Here is a 19,232-nt window from a genome sequence, read left to right on the forward strand (position 1 = left end):
AATTAACTTATTTTGTTCTCAGAATATACCAAGTTGATTTGGGGCTTGACAGCATAAAAGCTGTAAAATAGTATCATGTAATTTTTAACCTCTAAAGTCAAAGTTTCTCACTCTGATTCTTGTACCAACTGTGTCCCTTACCTGGGTGCTTGCTAAAAGCATGGACTTAGGTAGAGGGAGATGAAGGCTACCTTGGATTTATTTTTTCTAAATCTCGTGGGGGTGAGGTCCAGGAAAATTGCTGCTTTAAGTATGAACTACCTGGAGATTCTGAAGTCAAATATTTACTAGCAAAATAAAAAGGATAATTTTGTTACTGGCTCCCAAAGATTCCTGCTTCAATAAGGACTTTTTGTTTGTTTTTTTGATAGGGATGGGAGAGAATGTGTATCTGGGGAAATGTATAAATGGTGAATGGGCTTCCCAGAGGGCTCAATGGTAAAGAATTCACCTGCCTATGTAGGAGACCGGAGTTCCAACCCCGGATCAGGAAGATTCCCCTTGAAGAGGAAATGGCAACCTGCTCCTCGCGGGGGGGGGCACAGTCCACGGGATCGCAGAGTCAGACAGGGCTGAGTGACTGAGTCTGCACTTATAAACAATAAATGGTATATGGGAATAAGAGCATCCCCCACCCCCACCCCAATCACCTACAAGGTGGGTGGCTGAAAAGGTTCCATGTTTGATGACTTATTGAACACAGGGGCAAAGGTATTTATACCGTCCAAAAGTTCTGAAAGTCCTTTCTCTGAACTTTATGCTGCCATCTTCCAGTGCCCAGCCAGCAGAAGCAGTCATAATGGAGTAGCTAGGATGTGTGGACTTTAGAGAAAGGCTGAAATCAAACCCCAGACCATCAACCTTGGAGAGGACCAAGTGCGTTATAAAGTCCATTTATAAAGAACTAGAAACAATACTTAACGTCCCAGCTTACTCCCAGTTGTTGGGAGTCTCAATCGAGTTAACACATATAAATGAAATACATCATAAATTACTTAGAACCCTAACACATACATGCATGCCATAACTGCCTATTTAAAGTCAGGCAGTACTCTCTGCTCTTTAATGTCTGCAATAGGTCCCCTTAATAGGGGGGACCTCTTCCGAGGTCAAAACCTCCTCTCAGCGATTATCAGTAGAAAATGAAAAAAATAAATGAAATGCACGACGACCCAGTACAGGGGGCGTGGGTTGCAGCTCGGCGGGTTCAAGAAGGTCGAAGCGGTGGGATAGTGGTCTCTCTGCGCCCGGCTCAGAGCACGTGGTCCGCCCCGGCGGGAGCTTCGCGACAGAGGGGGAGGGGAGCAGCGTGGGACTTCGCGGAGGGGGTCCAGGCGGCCCGGGCTACGGTTGGGGAGGCGCCGACTGCGCAGGCTCAGGATAGGCACAACCACTGCGCAAAGATCCGAAGGGGGGAAGCGTTCACCCGGCTCCATGCTCCCTTTACCTACCTAATCTAAAAGCGAAAGCTGGCTCTTTAAAAAAAAAAAATCCTTTTACGACTGTATAGGGTAGCCGTCCTGTGCAAGTCGCTCATCATAAGAAAGCCTCTTTTCCCAAATTGAAGAAGCCTCTTGCCCCCTCCTCCCCCGTGGAGTCGCAGTGGGCCCGCCCCACCTCCCCTCGGCCTCCGGAGGTAGTTTGGCGCCCCCCTCCCCCTCCCCAGTGTCGCGAGTTGGCGCCGCTGCCACCCCCTGGTCCGCGCTCTCGGCCCTTCGGCCGGGCGGTACCCAGCCCTCCCGGCTCCCCCCCTCCTCTCCTCCCTCCGGCCTGCCCTTCCCCGCCCGACTGCCACCCTCCACCTTCGCCCCAGCCTTCTCTCCCCGCCGGAGCCGCGGAGGCAGCAGTAGCAGCAGCAGCAAGAGGAGGAGCCGGAGGCGGCGGTGGCCGGGGAGCCCATGGCGTACAGTCAAGGAGGCGGCAAGAAGAAAGTCTGCTACTACTATGATGGTGAGACGCCGGGCAGGCGGGAGGGTGGGCGGCCCAGGGCTGTGGCGCCGGGCCCGGAGCCGCATCGGCTCTGCGGCCGCCGTCGCGAGTTGTCGCGCCGGGTGCTGAGGGGTCAGGAGGAGGGACCGACTTTTGGCAGCATCTTAACCCATTCCCGACCCGACGCCGTCCGGCAGCCTCCTCGGGGGGCTAAACGGACGCCCCACTTTCCCTCCGGCCCCTCTCGCTCCGGCAGTGCGGTCCGCCGCCGGCCTGCCTTGGCTTGGTGCTGGTGCGAAGGGGACGGCCCTTCCTCGCGCCTGTCCCGCCCGCCGCTCGTGGGAGGGAGGTTTTGGGGGTCCCCTGCTCCGGCCGCCTGCACCCTATTTCTCCTCGCGGGCCCAAACAGCTACCCCGGCCCAGACTGCACACAAAGCCCCACGGCCCCGAGAGCTCCGCCCCTCCAGCCCCCAACCCTCCCCTCCCCGCCTCTTCCCTCTGTGTCCCCGGCTGGCCCGAGCGTCTCCTCCTTTTCTCTGCCGCCGGCCTCACCCTGGACCCCTCGACCGGGTTGGGTGCTGGAGAGTAGCCCCTGAGGGTGGGGGCCCACGTCCACCTGGAGGCTCGTTCGCACCCCTGTTTTGCGTGGGCTCCATCCCTTTCCTTTGTTTGCCGGGTTCTCTGAGCGCCACTTTCTCAGCACTTAAATGAAAGGGCTTCACTTCCTCAATAAATAATGAGGGTTTTCGAGTTTGAGGTAGTCAGTCTTCACGGGAAATGCGACGGTGGTGGGGCAGCGTGTTGTCGCTGTTGTTGCTCGTGTTGTAGATCAGCCTCAATGGGTCCTGGCTTGCCTCTCTGAGAGGCGGTTACCACCCACTTCTTTGTTGCTCTTTGTTCGATCAGGAAATACACCCTGCTTTGGAGGTGTAGGACCGATAGGTTTGGCATCTGGCTTGCGAAAGCTGTTTCTAGGTGGTGGGAGTCCTGGTGTTGGAAAACTTTGAGGAGTACGGCAGAAAGTACTAAATAATCAGATAAGCTTGAGCTCATGGAACAGTAAATTATAAAAATCTAATTATTTCGTTTTAGAGGTCCTGACTTCATTTGCAATTTGAGCAGTAAGTCTTTTTGAATCCCGTTTCCTGTGCTAGTCTAAATTAAACTAAAAGAAGTGGTTACCTTTTTTATAGTTTGCACGAAGACATTAACTTGGTAAATGGTTCCTAGTTAGGTTACTCTCCAGAGAAGAAATTCTAAAATTTAACAAAGAAGCTAGGTTCAGGGACCTGAAAGTCCATCTGATTTGTGTGAAGCAATAAAAATTTTGGAAGCTGTTTCCTACATTCAATGTATCATAAATCGTAAAATCATAGACTGATGGAAAGATCTTAGAGGACTAGGTCAGAATAAATCTAGACTTTAATTTTAAAATGGCCATATCATATCTCTTCAGTTAGCAAGCATGAATCATTTTCATGCCTGTTTATATAAAATAACCACCTGTGTAATTTGTGGAACAATCTAAAATCTTACAGAAGAAATCTAAGTGTTAAATATTAACAGCCATGTTTTTAAAATATTTTTTGAGAAGACTGCATGTATATGTGATACAAATTGATTTGAAATTATGCCATCATGAAGGGGTGGAGATGGGAGTAGATTTTAATTTTAATGTAAATTGCTGAAGTTCCTTTGAGTTAATTTTTTAAGAGTTCATGCATATTTTGGGTCACTGGCCTTGACTTGGGTTCCATGACCAAATTGAAAAGTAAATAACCATGTGTGTAACTTAATTTTTAAAACTATATTGTTTCTAAGGTTTAGAGATGTGTTAGCAGGGCTTGGGGTAGAGAAGAAGGGTTTTAAAAGGTTAGGGTAACTGGTACTAAGGCTCTGCCTGCAGCTGTTAGTTGCTGTTGACAGTGATAGACTCTGATGAAGTGAGCTGCTTGAAACTTCTTGTCACCAGGCTTGAACTGCAGAACCAGAAGGTACACTTAAGTAGCAGTTTTATCAACAGCTGTTCTTTTCCTGGGCCCTTTTACAATGAGCCTTCATTGAGGGGATGGGAACAAGTATTGATCCCAAGGGCAGGATGCAGACTTGATAGAAAGAGTAATCTTTGTGATTTAGTCAATAGTTTATAGTGGACCATTCAGCTGCTTCATCTGATGGCCAACAGCAGGTGTATAATTGAATGTTTAGATGTCTCTGGTTAGGTTATCTGTCTTTTTGTCTATGGCTCTTCCTTGACTAATTTTTAGAATGGAATATGTAATTGCTTACATTGGGAATATGCTCTGGGTTCTTTTTGTGGGGGTGGGCTAATAAAATATTTTGCACAGGTTATTAAAATGAATAGGTATCATTATGCTAATTCTTTGTAGGTGATAGTATGTTAAGCTGTGGATAGTTAATTCCAGAAGCTTAGATTTTCATCACCAGGAAAACCCTATTTTGTCAGCTTATAAGGATAGTGATAGTAGTTTTTTTTTTCAATTGTGAGGAAAGAGCTTGTGCATCAGAGAACTGACTCTTAAGATAGACAAACATCCAGTATTCCTTGCCGGGAGAAGTCCTGTGGACAGAGGAGCCTGGCAGGCTATAGTCCACGGGGTCCCTCAAACACCACATGGCAGCTAAGCAACAACATCAGTGTCGAAAATAATAGTGTCAGTGTCAGTAATCTATGGAACTAGAATAGCTGGTTTTAATTTGTTGTAAAGCAAGTAGAAGGAAGAATGATCAAGAGGGAAGCCGTAGGTATAGCTAATTCTGCAGCCATAGGGATCCTCCTACCTTTAGGCTTACTGGGACCAGTAGGCCTACTCTTGGTGACAGAGAGAGTGTCTAGCAAATGAAAGGGACTTCTAAAGACGTATGTTCTTTTCTCTGTTCACATTACAGACTCAGTATCATACCGTTTAGGTCACTGGAATGAGAGTTTCAAGGCATTGATGGATGAAATATCCTTAGACCTTTGAAGAAAAGTAAGAGAAGTTTTGGGGCTTCCCCACTGGCTCATGGGTAAAAAAGCTACATGCAATGCAGGAGCTGCAGGAGATGCAGGTTTGATCCCTGGGCGGGGAAGATCCCTGGAGAATGGAAAAGCAACCCACTCTAGTATTCTTGCCTGGAGAGCCCCATGTACGGGGAGGCTGGCAAGCTACAGTTCATAGGGTTGCCAAGAGTCGGACATGACGGAAGCAACTGCACGCACAAGAGAAATTTTTACTTTTGCAGCTTCTGACTTACGACTCGTTTCCTAAATCTTGATCATCTAGTATATACTGCAAGATTGTTGATAATCTATTAAACGATATAGTTATATCCCTTCTGGCTTTAAAATACTGTGATTTCTAGGAATTCCCTGGTAGTCAAGTGGTCATGGTTTCGAGCTTCCCCTGCAAGGGGCATGGTTTCAGTCCCTGGTCAGGGAACTAAGATCCCACATGCCACATGGCAAAAGAGAAAAAAATAAAATGATGTGATTTCTGTACTTAAATATAATTAGCAAACCAAGCTGTGTTAGGCTCTGATACATGTACATGTATCTGTATGTACTGATACATACATCAGTAATACTTTATCAAGAAATGTTAACTTTGTTTTAAATTAGCTTGAGGCCAGTTACCTTTAGTGTCTGTTTTATTGTATATACAATATATTAATAATAAGTTTGTATATCACAATTTATATGATTATATGCATTGCTCTGTGTTGTATTTTTCTGGTAGGGTTCTCTGATAGGGTTCATCATAAGATTTGGAGAAAAGTGGTTCGGAGAAAATCACTCAGCACTGTACAAAGATAGACTATAAAAGTTACCAATATCAAGTCTCCCAGTATACACCGAGTCTACTGTAGCACATTATAAGAATTCTGCTTGGCAGTCAACTATTGGCAGATTTCCTTAGATTTTATTTATAACAATGATGCCAGAGCCTTTTGCTGCTGCTGCTTAGTTGCTCAGCCGTGTCCGACACTGTGCAACCCTATGGACTGCAGCCTGCCAGACTCCTCGGTCCATGGGATTCTCTAGGCAGGAGTATTGGAGTGGGTTGCCATGCCCTCCTCCAAGGGATCTTCCTGACCCAGGGATCAAACCTGGGTCTCCTGCATTACAGGCAGATTCTTTACTGCTGAGCCACCAGGGAAGCCCAAGCCTTTTGCTAGGTAGTCTTTAATATATCTGCATGGGTTCTTAGATATAGTATAAACATTATTATCCATGAAATAGGTAATCTTTTCTTTGGAGGCAAATCTGGATACTGAATTATAGCAGTAGTTCATAAATACCAGTGGTTTTATTCCACATCATTTATTTAAACATGGCAAAACATAAGACTGAGATTTTCATATACTTGAATTCTCTTCCCCAAGATTTTTTTTTTTTTACCATTTTCTTCCTTCAGATTTCACCTTAACAGAGAAGCTTTTCCCTTTTACCTTAATCCCTGTTACTGTTTTTCTGTCTATCAATTACACCTAATTTTTGTCTTTCTTCCTACTGTAGTATAAACTTGATGAGGATAAAATCTGTTTTGCTGATGTCTATACTTCTACCATTTCATACTGTTCATGGGGTTCTCAAGGCAAGAATACTGAGTTCAGTTCAGTTCAGTCGCTCAGTTGTGTCCGACTCTTTGCGACCCCGTGAATTGCAGCACTCCAGGCCTCCCTGTCCATCACCAGCTCCCAGAGTTCACTCATACCACATCCATCGAGTCATTGATGCCATCCAGCCATCTCGTCCTCTGTCATCCCCTTCTCCTCCTGCCCCCCAATCCTTCCCAGCATCAAAGTCTTTTCCAATGAGTCAGCTCTTCGCATGAGGTGGCCAAAGTACTGGAATTTCAGCTTTAGCGTCAGTCCTTCCAAAGAAAGTGGTTTGCCATTCCCTTCTCCAGTGGACCGCATTCTGTCAGACCTCTCCACCATGACCCGCCCATCTTGGGTGGCCCCACACAGCATGGCTTAGTTTCATTGAGTTAGACAAGGCTGTGGTCCTAGTGTGATTAGTTTGGCTAGTTTTCTGTGATTATGGTTTCAGTGTGTCTGCCCTCTGATGCCCTCTTGCAACACCTACCGTCTAACTTGAGTTTCTCTTACCTTGGACGTGGGGTATCTCTTCACGGCTGCTCCAGCAAAGCGCAGCCACTGCTCCTTACCTTGGATGAGGGGTATCTCCTCACGGCCGCCTCTCCTGACCTTGAACGTGGAGTAGCTCCTCTCGGCCCTCCTGCTCCCACACAGCCACCGCTCCTTGGACATGGGGTTGCTCCTCTCAGCCGCCACCCCTGACCTTGGGCGTGGGGTTGCTCCTCCCGGCCTCTACCCCTGGCCTCCGGCGTGGGGTGGCTCCTTATGGCAGAAAGTGAACAGGAACTAAAAGGCCTCTTGATGAAAGTGAAAGAGGAGAGTGAAAAAGTTGGCTTAAAGCTCAACATTCAGAAAACGAAGATCATGGCATCTGGTCCCATTACTTCATGGGAATTAGATGGGGAAACAGTGGAAACAGTGTCAGACTTTATTTTTGGGGGCACCAAAATCACTGCAGATGGTGATTGCAGCCATGAAATTAAAAGACGCTTACTCCTTGGAAGGAAAGTTATGACCAACCTAGACAGCATATTCGAAAGCAGAGAACAAAGGTCCTTACCTTGTGAACAAAGGTCCGTCTAGTCAAGCCTATGGTTTTTCCAGTAGTCATGTATGGATGTGAGAGTTAGACTGTGAAGAAAGCTGAGCGCCGAAGAATTGATGCTTTTGAAATGTGGTGTTGGAGGAGACTCTTGAGAGTCCCTTGGACTGCAAGGAGATCCAACCAGTCCATCCTAAAGGAGATCAGTCCTCAGTGTTCTTTGGAAGGAATGATGCTAAAGCTGAAACTCCAGTACTTTGGCCACCTCATGTGAAGAGTTGACTCATTGGAAAAGACCCTGATGCTGGGAGGGATTGGGGGCAGGAGGAGAAGGGGATGACAGAGGATGAGATGGCTGGATGGCATCACTGACTTGATGGACGTGAGTCTGAGTGAACTCCGGGAGTTGGTGATGGACAGGGATCGCAAAGAGTCAGACACGACTGAGCAACTGAACTGAACTGAACTGATAACTTCTACCAGCCTTAATAAAGATACAGGGTTTCTTGCATTATTGATGAATAAATGATAAATACCTTATACTTTTACAGCTGGATTCCACTCAAGTTACAGACAGGCAGGATGAGTGGCATTTTATTTATCTTCTCCATGAAAATAGATTTGTGTATCTGACTCAGCTCACCATCTATCCTTTTCTACATAGTCTAGTTTTAATGTCCAAGGAGAGAGCAACACCTGGTACCTAAAAGATTTTTCTTTTTTCCTTCGGTGACACAAGTTTTGAACTATTGCCACTGCTACCATAAAGAAAGCAAAGAAAGGGTTTCTCTGATACCAAAAAAAAAAGTATTAGTAATTAACAAAAACTTAACAAAAACTTTAAATGCTTGTGTTGACACATCCTTAAAGGAAACTATTGCAATTGGGGAGAAAGGTTATCTCTTCGGAAATGATAATAGCATTGAAAGGTGGATGAGATCAGATTTAAAGTTCAAGTGTTGGGGTGGTGTCAATTTTGAGTTCAGAAATATTAAGTGGAGTTAAAGTCCTTAATCTGTGTTGTGTAGACAAAAGATTGAAATCGTAAGAAGAAAATAAAAGACTATGTTAGAAATAAATACTGGAGAGAGTGTGGAAAAAAGGGAACCCTTCTACACTGTTGATTGAAATGTAAATTGATACAGCCACTATGGAGAACAAAATCGAGGCTTTCCTTAAAAATCTAAAAATGGAGGTACCTTATGATCCAGCAATCCCACTCCTAGGCATATATCTGAAGAAGATTCCCTAGAGGAGGAATTGGCACCCCACTCCAGTATTCTTGCAGGAGAATCCCATGGACAGAGGAGCCGGGCAGGCTACAGTCGATAGAGTCACAAAAAGTCAGACATGATTGAGCAGAGAGGCATATATCTGGAGAAACCTGACTTGAAAAGATACATGTCCCCCAGTGTTTATTGCAGTACTGTTTACAGTCATCACGACATGGAAGGAGCCTAACTGTCCACTAACAAAAGAGTGGCTAAAGAAAACGCAACACACACACACACACACACACACACAGAGTAATGATGGAATGTTACTCAGTCGTAAAAAGAATGAAATAACGCCATTTGCAGCAACATGGATGGACTTAGAGATATCATGCCAAGTGAAAGGTAAGTCAGAGAAAGACAAATATCATGATACCATTTGTATGTGGAACCTAAAAAGATAATATAAATGAATTTATGTACAAAACAGATTCAGACTTAGGAAACAAATTTATGGCTACCAGAGGGGAAGGGTAGGAAGGAGGGATAAATTGGGAGTTTGTGATTAACATATACAAACTATTGTATATAAAATAGATAATCTGTATAATACTGTATGGCACAGGGAACTCTACTTAATGTCCTGTAGTCACCTATATGGGAAAAGAGTGTGAAAAAGAATAGATATATGTGTAAGTATGCTTGAATCACTTTTCCGTACACTTGAAACTAACATGACATTGTAAATCAACTATACTCCAATATAAAAAATATTTTTAATTAAAAATGTTTTTAAGAAGGAAAGGCAGGACTATGTTAGATAGTAAGTGAGGGGACCTTGGTAGGGTAAATTTAGACAAGGCAAGCCCCTGAAGGCATAGAATGGGGCAGCCTCCTTAAAAGACTTTTCTTCCATAAGACACTGCAGACTTCAAAGGCTGCATAATTAGAAGAGACCTGGTGTGCTTAACAGAGAGGAAGCTAAGGGGAAGACATGGGAAACTATAGGTTCAGGCCAGGCAGTAGAGGGCCAGACCACCCAAGACTGTGTGGTTAGAGATTTGGACTTTATTCAGGAAGCAGAAAGCCACTGAAGTTTTCCTAAGTATCTGGAAAGTAGAGAAAGGATGAGAAAGAGTGATAGAATGTAAGACTGAAAGTAAGAATTGAGTATATATTGGTCCACATACACGGTAATGAATGCAACTGATAGACATGGACATATGTAAAGAGAGATTTTAGGAGTAAAACTGATAGAATTTGTTGATTGGGTTGGAAATGGAGTTGGGACTTTGTGATCACTAAATGAAAGATGCCTCTTAAATTTCTGAATTTTGAGCAGTTAGGTGCCTTATTCCTGACAGAAGAGGATTTAGAGCAGCACTGTTGATTCACTTACTTACTCAAGCACCCGCCTGGCACACAGTAGGCTCTTGATGTGTGAGATGAATGAATGAACTGGAGAGACTTGATAAAGGTTGGTGGAAGAATGGCTGTGGGGTGGTATGAAATCCAGGAAAGTGATATCATGGAAACCAAGACTGAGTATTTCAAGAAGCAGCCAGTGTGTTAAAGTCACTAGTGGTCTATCTAGTCTATGGAAGACAAAAATAATACAGTAGCTCTCTGTTTTTTCTTGAATCATTTTTTAATCAACTTTTCTTTAGGCATAAAGGTTAATTTCATAGTCCTGAAATCCAAAATTATCTGAAAAGTGAAAACAAAATTTTACAACTCATTTGGAATCAAAGCTTAACTTGAATTAATATTTACCATCTTTTTTATCATCCACTTACTTTGAATATTTACATATTTTTATTGCAGAAATATTAATGTTTGCTTACAGAATGCGGCCCAGACTTAAGGTTGCCACATAATATATGGCAGATACATCATATTACATTTATAAAATCAAATAGATGTAGTTTCAGAACTTTAAAGAAAAGAGATTGTAGACCTTAGTGGCCACTTCTATTCTGGGAGCTTCTTGAAGAGTGAGCAGTTTTGAGAATTTTGCAGGTAATGCCTCAGTCTTTTTGTTAATTACTTCACATTGACAAAGTTTGTGGTATTCAAGGAACCACTTCAAAGCTAATTTTTCTGAATACTTATTTCACTGGTAAAGCATTTTTTAGTAGTATGATGAAAATCAGGGTAACATTTTAAATGCCCAAATTACATTGTGTCCTTGCTCAGTTGTGTCTGACTCTTTGTGGCTGCATGGTCTGTAACCTGCCAGGCTCCTCTTTCCATGGAATTTTTCAGACAAAAATATTGGAGTCTGTTGCCATTTCCTAGCTAGGAGATCGCCCCGACTCAGGGGTTGGACCTATGTCTCCTGCACTGGTACTGCACCACCTGGGGAGCCCCCAAATTACATTACTGACCATTTACATGAGGTGAATGAAATCCATAGGTTTTTGCAACTAAGGAAAGCTATTTTATCTGTATGGAAAAGTGGATGTCTGCAAAGCAGTCATGTAGAGAATCTTGTGATAGAGGGTCAAGCAGTTCTTCTAGTACTCCCTTACGTTTCGGAAGAATTCTTCAGAAACCAAATAGCAGTTGTCTGTAGCTTGGCTGCCTTTGTGGACGTGTGTCATTTATGTAGTATGCGTATTCTTGGTAGAACTGGGCCCCCAAAGTATAGCCAAGAAACTTGTTGAAAGCTGTGTATATTCATATAAAATTTGAGGACCCTGTTGGTAGATAGGTAGTTTTTTAATGTTCATTTTCTTTAAATGTTTGTATTCCATTTTGTGTCCTTTTCTTGTTAGGCTTCCCCCTGCCGTTTCTCTCTAGTGAGTGTAAGTGCCGTTACTTTCCCAGTAGCTACTACTAAAGAAGATGGGCGGAGTTGCTCTGCCTGAGTTTGAACCTAGCTCTTCTACTTGCTAGCTGTGTGACTTTCACATCTCTCCATCTTCACTTTAATAAAATAGGAATAGTAATCATATTAATAATACCTACATCATAGGGTTGCTGAAAAGGTGAACAGATAATACACGTGAAGTGCTTAGAACGGTGCCCTCTCGGGCGCTCTGAATAAATGCTAATCACTGCTAACATCTCTTTTTTCAAGCCCTCTTGCTGAGAAATTACAGCTATACTTTCCTTTTGTAGATTATTGTTGTCTTTCTCATTATTAATTCAGTTCAGTCCAGTCGCTCTGTCGTGTCCAACTCTTTGCAACCCCATAGACTGCAGCATGTCAGGCCTCCCTGTTCATCACCAACTCCCGGAGTTTACTCAAACTCATGTCCATTGAGTCAGTGATGCCATCTAACCATCTCATCCTCTGTGGTCCCCTTCTCCTGCCTTCAATCTTTCCCAGCATCAGGGTCTTTTCAAATGAGTCAGTTCTTTGCATCAGGTGGCCCAAGTATTGGAGTTTCATCTTCAACATCAGTCCTTCCAATGAATATTCAGGACTGATTTCCTATAGCATGGACTGGTTAGATCTCCTTGCAGTCCAAGGGGCTCTCGAGTCTTTTCCAACACCACAGTTCAAAAGCATCAATTCTTTGGCGCTCAGCTTTCTTTATAGTCCAGCTCTCACATCCATACAGGACTATTAGAAAAACCATAGCTTTGCCTCTACAGACCTTTGTTGGCAAAGTAATGTCTTTGCTTTTGAATATGCTGTCTAGATTGGTCACAACTTTTCTTCCAAGGAGCAAGCATCTTTTAATTATTAGATTAGTGATAGCTTTTTATTGAATTCTCAGTATGTACATAACTAGAGTATTTGATCTTAAGATACGGATATTAGAGACATTTCATCTTGATAATTTTTACACAGAGGAGATGGAAGTTATGTGAAGACTGTGTGTGCTCAGTTGCTCGATTGTGTCCAACTCTTTGCGATCCCGTGGACTGTAGCCCACCAGGCTATGTCCATGGGATTTTCCAGGCAAGAATACTGGAGTGGGTTGCCATTTCCCACTCCAGGGGATCTTCCTGACCCAGGGATCGAACCTGCATCCCTTGCATCTCCTGCATTGACAGGTGGATTCTTTACCGCTGTAACACCTGGGAAGCTAGAGAATCTTTATTCTTATTCTTGTTATCTCCTTTAGTAGGGATGATAACTTAGAAAGCCCTTCCTTGTGTTAACTTAGGCCTGTGATACTTTGTAAATCTAGTGGGCTTTCCATATCTAAGAATTCGCTGAGACCAGGATGCTTTCAAGGAACTTCATGTGTATTGTCATGATGTAAAGCAGAGCTTTACAGCTAGGAAATTAACTGTTAGTTTCCTGTACTCTCATAGCCTCTGAACTGTGATAAATGCAGAACCGTATCCCCATAGCTCTTCTTTGCTACTTGCCTGTATTGTCTTAGATTTATTGTTGGCACAGATTAAGAAAGGTTGACCATGTATATATATGAATTGTTTCCAGAGGAAAGCTTGTTTTGAAGATGAAGAGTTAAGTAAATTAAAGGTGCAGCACCAACAAAATCAGTTAGTACTAGTATTAGAAACTAGTATGTTACAGTGTTGTAAAAGTGAATGTTCATCCTGAACTACTATTAAAATATATGGAAGAGAGAAGCAGAAGTTTTTAATTCCAGTGTCATTAAACAAACCCAAAAAAGTGTGTATTTAGGCAGGATTTTGAAAGATATTTTTGATCTAGAAAGGGAGTAAACATCATTCTTTATCTCTAGTTTTTATTATTTATTAGTTTTATTTATTTAAGATGATTTCAAACCATTGCAATCAGATTGGCTCAAATTTTAGACTTGATTATTTAAAAACTAGAATTAGTACTGAAAGTAATTTCTAATAAACATTGTTGTAAAAATTGCCCATTGCATTAGAAAAATGGTGTATATTTAAGTGGCATCCTTAACACTTTTTATTATAGAAACACTGGCTCTTTACGTACCTAAAACTATTTTATTGGAATTTGGTAGGCAAAAATCTGGGATTTTGGTGTTATTTAAAGTAAACCTTATATGTAAATTGTTAAGACCTGGAATATGATATATCTTAAAAGATAGGAATTATAATTTTTTAATCATGAAGAAAGAGGCAAAATATTCTCATTAGCCTGAAAAATGTAGTAAGTATGTCATAAGAAAACTTTATTTAGGATCCCAGTTTCAGTTACCAAAATTCCTTATTGACCAATATGGATGTATAAAACATTTCAGCCTCCGTAATACCAACTATACAGGGTTTGAGGATGCCAGTGAATCATCTAAGAAGCAATAAGTCATACTCATGAAACTCCTTACGTACCTTACGCATCTGAATTTGCCATTGAATACTAAAAGCAAGTGTCACTTTTAGGAATAGTAACTCCTTTTTGTAATTTGAGTAAAGAATATTTTATTTATGCTAATCCCAAACTTCTAGTAAACTAAAAATCAGAAAAGCTTGCTGGCCTTAATATTTGAACAAACATAATGTATTGAAGGAGTCCTCAGTGTGTAAAAGCATGCATAGTATCTTGGTTTTCTAATAGTTTGAGAGTTGCAAAATTTAATATCATTATTTAATATTTTAAATAAAGCTTATTTTATTTAGACGACATCTTCTAATAGTGAACAATAAGAAGTTCATTAAGATTCTCTTGTCTGTATTGTTCATTTTGTCTTTCCTTTTTTAGGTGATATTGGAAATTATTACTACGGACAGGGTCATCCCATGAAACCTCATAGGATCCGCATGACCCATAACTTGCTGCTAAATTATGGCTTATATAGAAAAATGGAAATATATGTGAGTATACCTTTTGCTAAATATTCAGTTTTATTTGTTTTTTACCATTGCTTTGAAACTTTGTTTTCAAAGTTGGAGGGCATTTAGCAGATGAAAAGGACTGGAAGGAAACAGAAAGTCCTCTTTTTTTGTTTCAGTTTTCAGAGAGAACTTGAGAATGTGGGAGCTGTGGCCTCCTTTTTCCCTTTTTCCTTCAACCATTTTAAAAAAACAGTCTCCCTCCCCCAGGTTTTCCCATAACTAGAGACCAACTCAATTTAGCATACTAAATATTTTTGTTAAAATAATTATTGACCTGTCTATGCTGCTGAAGAGTTGATCTGGGACTATTACAACAGAATTAGGAAGAAAATTAATTGTACAAATATTTGTTGGCATATGAAACACTGTATTAGTAAGCATGCAAAGTGTCTGTTGTGCAGAAAAGATAAGAATGTAGACAGACAGATATAAGGTGTGACAGTTCCTGTCTGCTGGGGAGAATAGGACAGCTTGGAGCAGTGAGCAGTGTTGGGCAATATATGTAAGCTTCTTTCTTTGAGATTATAAACATTTAGAGAAGAGTTGAATAGGACTTGCATTCAGGAAGCGTGTCATAAATGAAGTGAACTTCCTGGGAACAAGGATGATTAGGATAGTCAAAGGAAAAGGAAGAGAGGTCATGAACTAATAGAAAATGAGTCTCATTTTACCTGGATGAGTCTCAGCCTTCCTGAAAATTAGTGGTCAGTGATGAAATTACTGGCATTGGAGCAGAAGGTTTATGGTAGAAAATGTTAGAAAGTAGAGTCTTTAGAAGGATTGAGCCATTTCCACTAAAAAAAAGGAGTGATTGATTCATAGTTGGTGTTAGACCTGTGTAATCCTTTTAAAAGGAATATTGTTTTTGAAATTGATTACTGCTTTCTAAAACACAATATGTATAAATTTGGATTTGCTTTGAAATGTATCTCTTTTATTCTGGCAGACAGTTCTCTTGAGAGTAGTGGTAGGGGACATTGTATACTTTGTGTTTGGTAACCTTGATCTAACCAGTTGTAATTACACAATTCTGACATTTATTTTTCTTCACAGAGGCCCCATAAAGCCACTGCTGAAGAAATGACGAAATACCACAGTGATGAGTACATCAAATTTCTACGTTCAATAAGACCAGATAACATGTCTGAGTATAGTAAGCAGATGCAGAGATGTACGTTTCTTTGTTAAAAGTATATATTAGGAGGGATAAGTATAAATAAGTACTTTCAGAACTTGCAATTAGAGTTACCTAAATCTAGATATTTTCCTGATCTAATTATTCTTATTATTTATTTATTTTTAAAAGTCCCTGTGACAATACTAAAGCTGCTTTAAAAAAAAAAAAAATAGCCTACCTGAAGCTTATTGGTCTGCCGAACTGCCAAAGAGCTATTTGGATGTTCTTTGCTCTTTGGTTTGGTTCCATGTTAACTTTGAGATAGTGGATGTTGGTAGGGAAACCTCATTCCCCTGCTTTTAAAAATATGACTGTACTTTGGCAGTAGTCTGGTGTGTATGTTTCTTGTCTTCTATTTGTGTGCTTTAATCTAGACTATTCCAGAAAGTTCCAAAAAAGCAAAACTTGAATTTACCTCTTGTGGGCAGCTGTTTACATTGCATTTACAACTATCTGTTGGTGCTGCTTAAGTTACTTCAGTTGTGTCCGACTCTGTGCAACCCCATAGACAGCAGCCCACCAGGCTCCCCCGTCCCTGGGATTCTCCAGGCAAGAACGCTGGAGTGGGTTGCCATTTCCTTCTCCAATGCATGAAAGTGAAGTTGCTCAGTCGTGTCCGACTCTTACTGACCCCATGGTCACTATCATTGTATTAAATATTGTGAGTAAACAGAGATGATTTAAATATATGGGAGGATGTTCCATTGGTTGTATGAAAACACTGTATGAGGGATTTGAGCATCCCCAGAATTTGCTATCATCCGGGTCCTAAAAACAATACCTTGTTGATACCAAGGGACAATTGTACGTATATCTGTATTTCCCTTTGTTGTATCAATGAAGCTTTTGACTCTCTTCTACACAGTGTTATCTTTTGTAGATATTTTATTATTAGAGATTGAATGCAAGAAGATAGAGTGCAAGATGTCTTTCTAAAATGACTAGAACAATGTTTTCTAAAGCTTGATACTGGCATTCATTCCGATGTTTTTATTGATGGACTTCATTAATGATTTTGTTAAAACAGTATTATTTGTTCAGTAATACTAAATTAAGTGTAGTTGCTAGACATCTTATAAATTCATAGAATTTGATGTACATTTTGTTTATCTCATTTGATTCAATAAGATGTTGTATTACAAATATTAATAGATATTATTTGCCCCTGTTTTTTCAATGGGGATTTAGGCTTAGATTAAGTCATTGTTAGCCCTAAGGTAAAATGAACTAACAGGATTGGTTTTAAATTTACATAATACTGAATTGTATTAAGATAATGATCATATCTGAATAGCAGGAAGCTAAAATGTATATGTTAAAATAAATTAAGGATGTACAAACCTATACAAAGTAAGTAATGACCCTTTTTCTTGAAGAGGATATAAATTGAGGGGTGAGGAGAACTGAGAATGGGTTGTACAATCTGTGTCCATTTCATCCTCTCAGTACCAAGAAGCTAAATATGTTGTGATGTGCTGTGTATCTATATTCGTGTGCTGTCTCCTTGTGCCTTAAGTATCTCTTTCATCTGTATCTTGGCTGTCATCAGCTTACGGAATTCTTACCATCTTTTAAGATTAACACTAACCATGGATGTGGGCAACCAACTGTTACATTTTTTTGGTGATCAGTACATTTCAAAGTTATGGATATTCTGTATACTTAAAGGAGTTTTAAAAAATGTAAATCATAAAGTAAGTGAGCTTAAACTTTTTAGGATTTTAATTAATTTACTGTTCTATATTTAAGGAGAAATGCCTAGGAAATTTAACCTCGTATTTTAATTAAATAACCCCAAATACCTTTTCTATTTTGATAGCTATTGATGTGTTTAAAAAGCAGATATTTTCCACAGATAATCATGTGAAGAATTGGTGGTGGTATTTCAGACCTTATATTTTAACTGCGTTGGATAAAATTGCAAACTTTACTACTATGATGTGTATGTTTTATGATTGCATCAAACACATGTTATTTTTAGGATATAGTTTTTGTAAGAAAAGGCTTTCATTGATTCACAGAATGGATTGAAATTAATGAAATCCGTCTTCCACAGTTAATGTCGGAGAGGACTGTCCAGTGTTTGATGGACTTTTTGAGTTTTGTCAGCTTTCAACTGGTGGCTCAGTTGGTAAGGGTCTTGATTTCGTCAAATTTAGAAGTTGATTTAAACTTGTGTGTATTTTTTGAGACATTTGTTTGAAACAAGCTTTAATAGTGTCCGATTTTAATAACAAAAGTAGTATGTGTATAGTATGTGTATAGCTGTCTACAGTTGCAGTCTTCAATGGCACCCCCCCCCCAGTTTTGTGATCATAATGCCGCAGACTTTTTATTTGCAGCTGTTTACTTCACTTGCATTTCCAGTTAGAGACTTCTTTTTCCTCCCTCTCTTCTAGCTACCGTTGTCACTACCGCTTTCCAACTGTGTGCTCTTATGTAGCCAGATCACAGCTACAGGAGAATAGTCACCTAAAGAGGAGCTGTTAGTGCCCATGGCAGTGGTCCTCTTATGGTTTTATACTCATTTGCTTATGCATGACATCCTCTTTCCTCTAGGGCTTTTGTCTAGTTATAGTAACTTTTAATTTTGAACATTTAAAAATTTCTCCTATCTTTAATTGTTAGCTGGTGCTGTGAAGTTAAACCGACAACAAACTGATATGGCTGTTAACTGGGCTGGAGGATTACATCATGCCAAGAAATCAGAAGCATCAGGATTCTGTTATGTTAATGATATTGTGCTTGCCATCCTTGAATTACTAAAGTAAGTTCATTGTGTTTGACATTTTTCCTGTAAAAAGTGTTTTAATTCATAGTAAAAACCTGTGCCTTTTTTAAAACATGAACAATGGGTTGAAAATAGTGGATAAATCATGTACAGATTCATTCCAAACCATTGTAAAAATGTAGGAAATTTGGCTAGTTCTTGGATTATTAAGAATGAGAAGTGCATATTGATGTCTGAGAGTTTATTAAGTACCTTCCTAAAAGTATTAGAAGTAGCTTGACAGTTTAGATTGAAGATGTAGTTCTGACTATTGAAAAAAAATGACGTGACCCTAGAAGTTTGTGTTTTAACATTTTGTAAGTTTTAACTTTCAAGAAAAAAATTTGAAACCTGTGTTGAAATTTGTTTACCTATTGAATGTGACAGTTCACTGCCTAGCTCCCTCATAGAGTAAGGTTTTGTTCTCTACTAATGGATATAATTATCTCTAAATTGCTAAAGGAATCAGTTTTAAAGTTTTTCTTGACTGTCAGTTGGAGAGAAAGATCTATAGAGGTATGCATACTATTTATAAAGGCTGATTTTTCAGTCACTTAAAATTTGGTATTGACTCAGTAAACAACTGAGCTGTGTTACTTGACTAATAGAGAGCCAAGGAAAAACCACTTGAAATCATTTGCCTTGTTTTAACTCACTGTTGGTGTTGGTTCCTGTGTCGTCATCTCAGAGCAGTAGTTCTTGCCCACATGCTAGTAGTCAACAAGCTTAGTTTAGTTTCTCTGG

The 19,232-nt window shown here is 40.5% G+C and overlaps 1 protein-coding gene across 1 annotated transcript in view; it reads left to right on the forward strand.

Annotated features, from left to right (window-relative positions):
- Positions 1–1,137: 1,137 nt before the first annotated feature.
- HDAC2 (histone deacetylase 2) overlaps positions 1,138–19,232 on the forward strand; it is a 34,008-nt gene continuing 15,913 nt past the window's right edge. The window contains exons 1-5 of the mRNA XM_069598061.1: positions 1,138–1,950; positions 14,408–14,520; positions 15,595–15,712; positions 17,775–17,849; positions 18,347–18,485. Of these exons, the coding sequence (XP_069454162.1) occupies positions 1,899–1,950; positions 14,408–14,520; positions 15,595–15,712; positions 17,775–17,849; positions 18,347–18,485 (497 nt within the window). The 5' untranslated portion in view covers positions 1,138–1,898. The remainder of the gene's footprint in view (positions 1,951–14,407; positions 14,521–15,594; positions 15,713–17,774; positions 17,850–18,346; positions 18,486–19,232) is intronic.

This window comes from Ovis canadensis, chromosome 8 (assembly GCF_042477335.2).
Source record: "Ovis canadensis isolate MfBH-ARS-UI-01 breed Bighorn chromosome 8, ARS-UI_OviCan_v2, whole genome shotgun sequence".
Taxonomy (NCBI): Eukaryota; Metazoa; Chordata; class Mammalia; order Artiodactyla; family Bovidae; genus Ovis; species Ovis canadensis.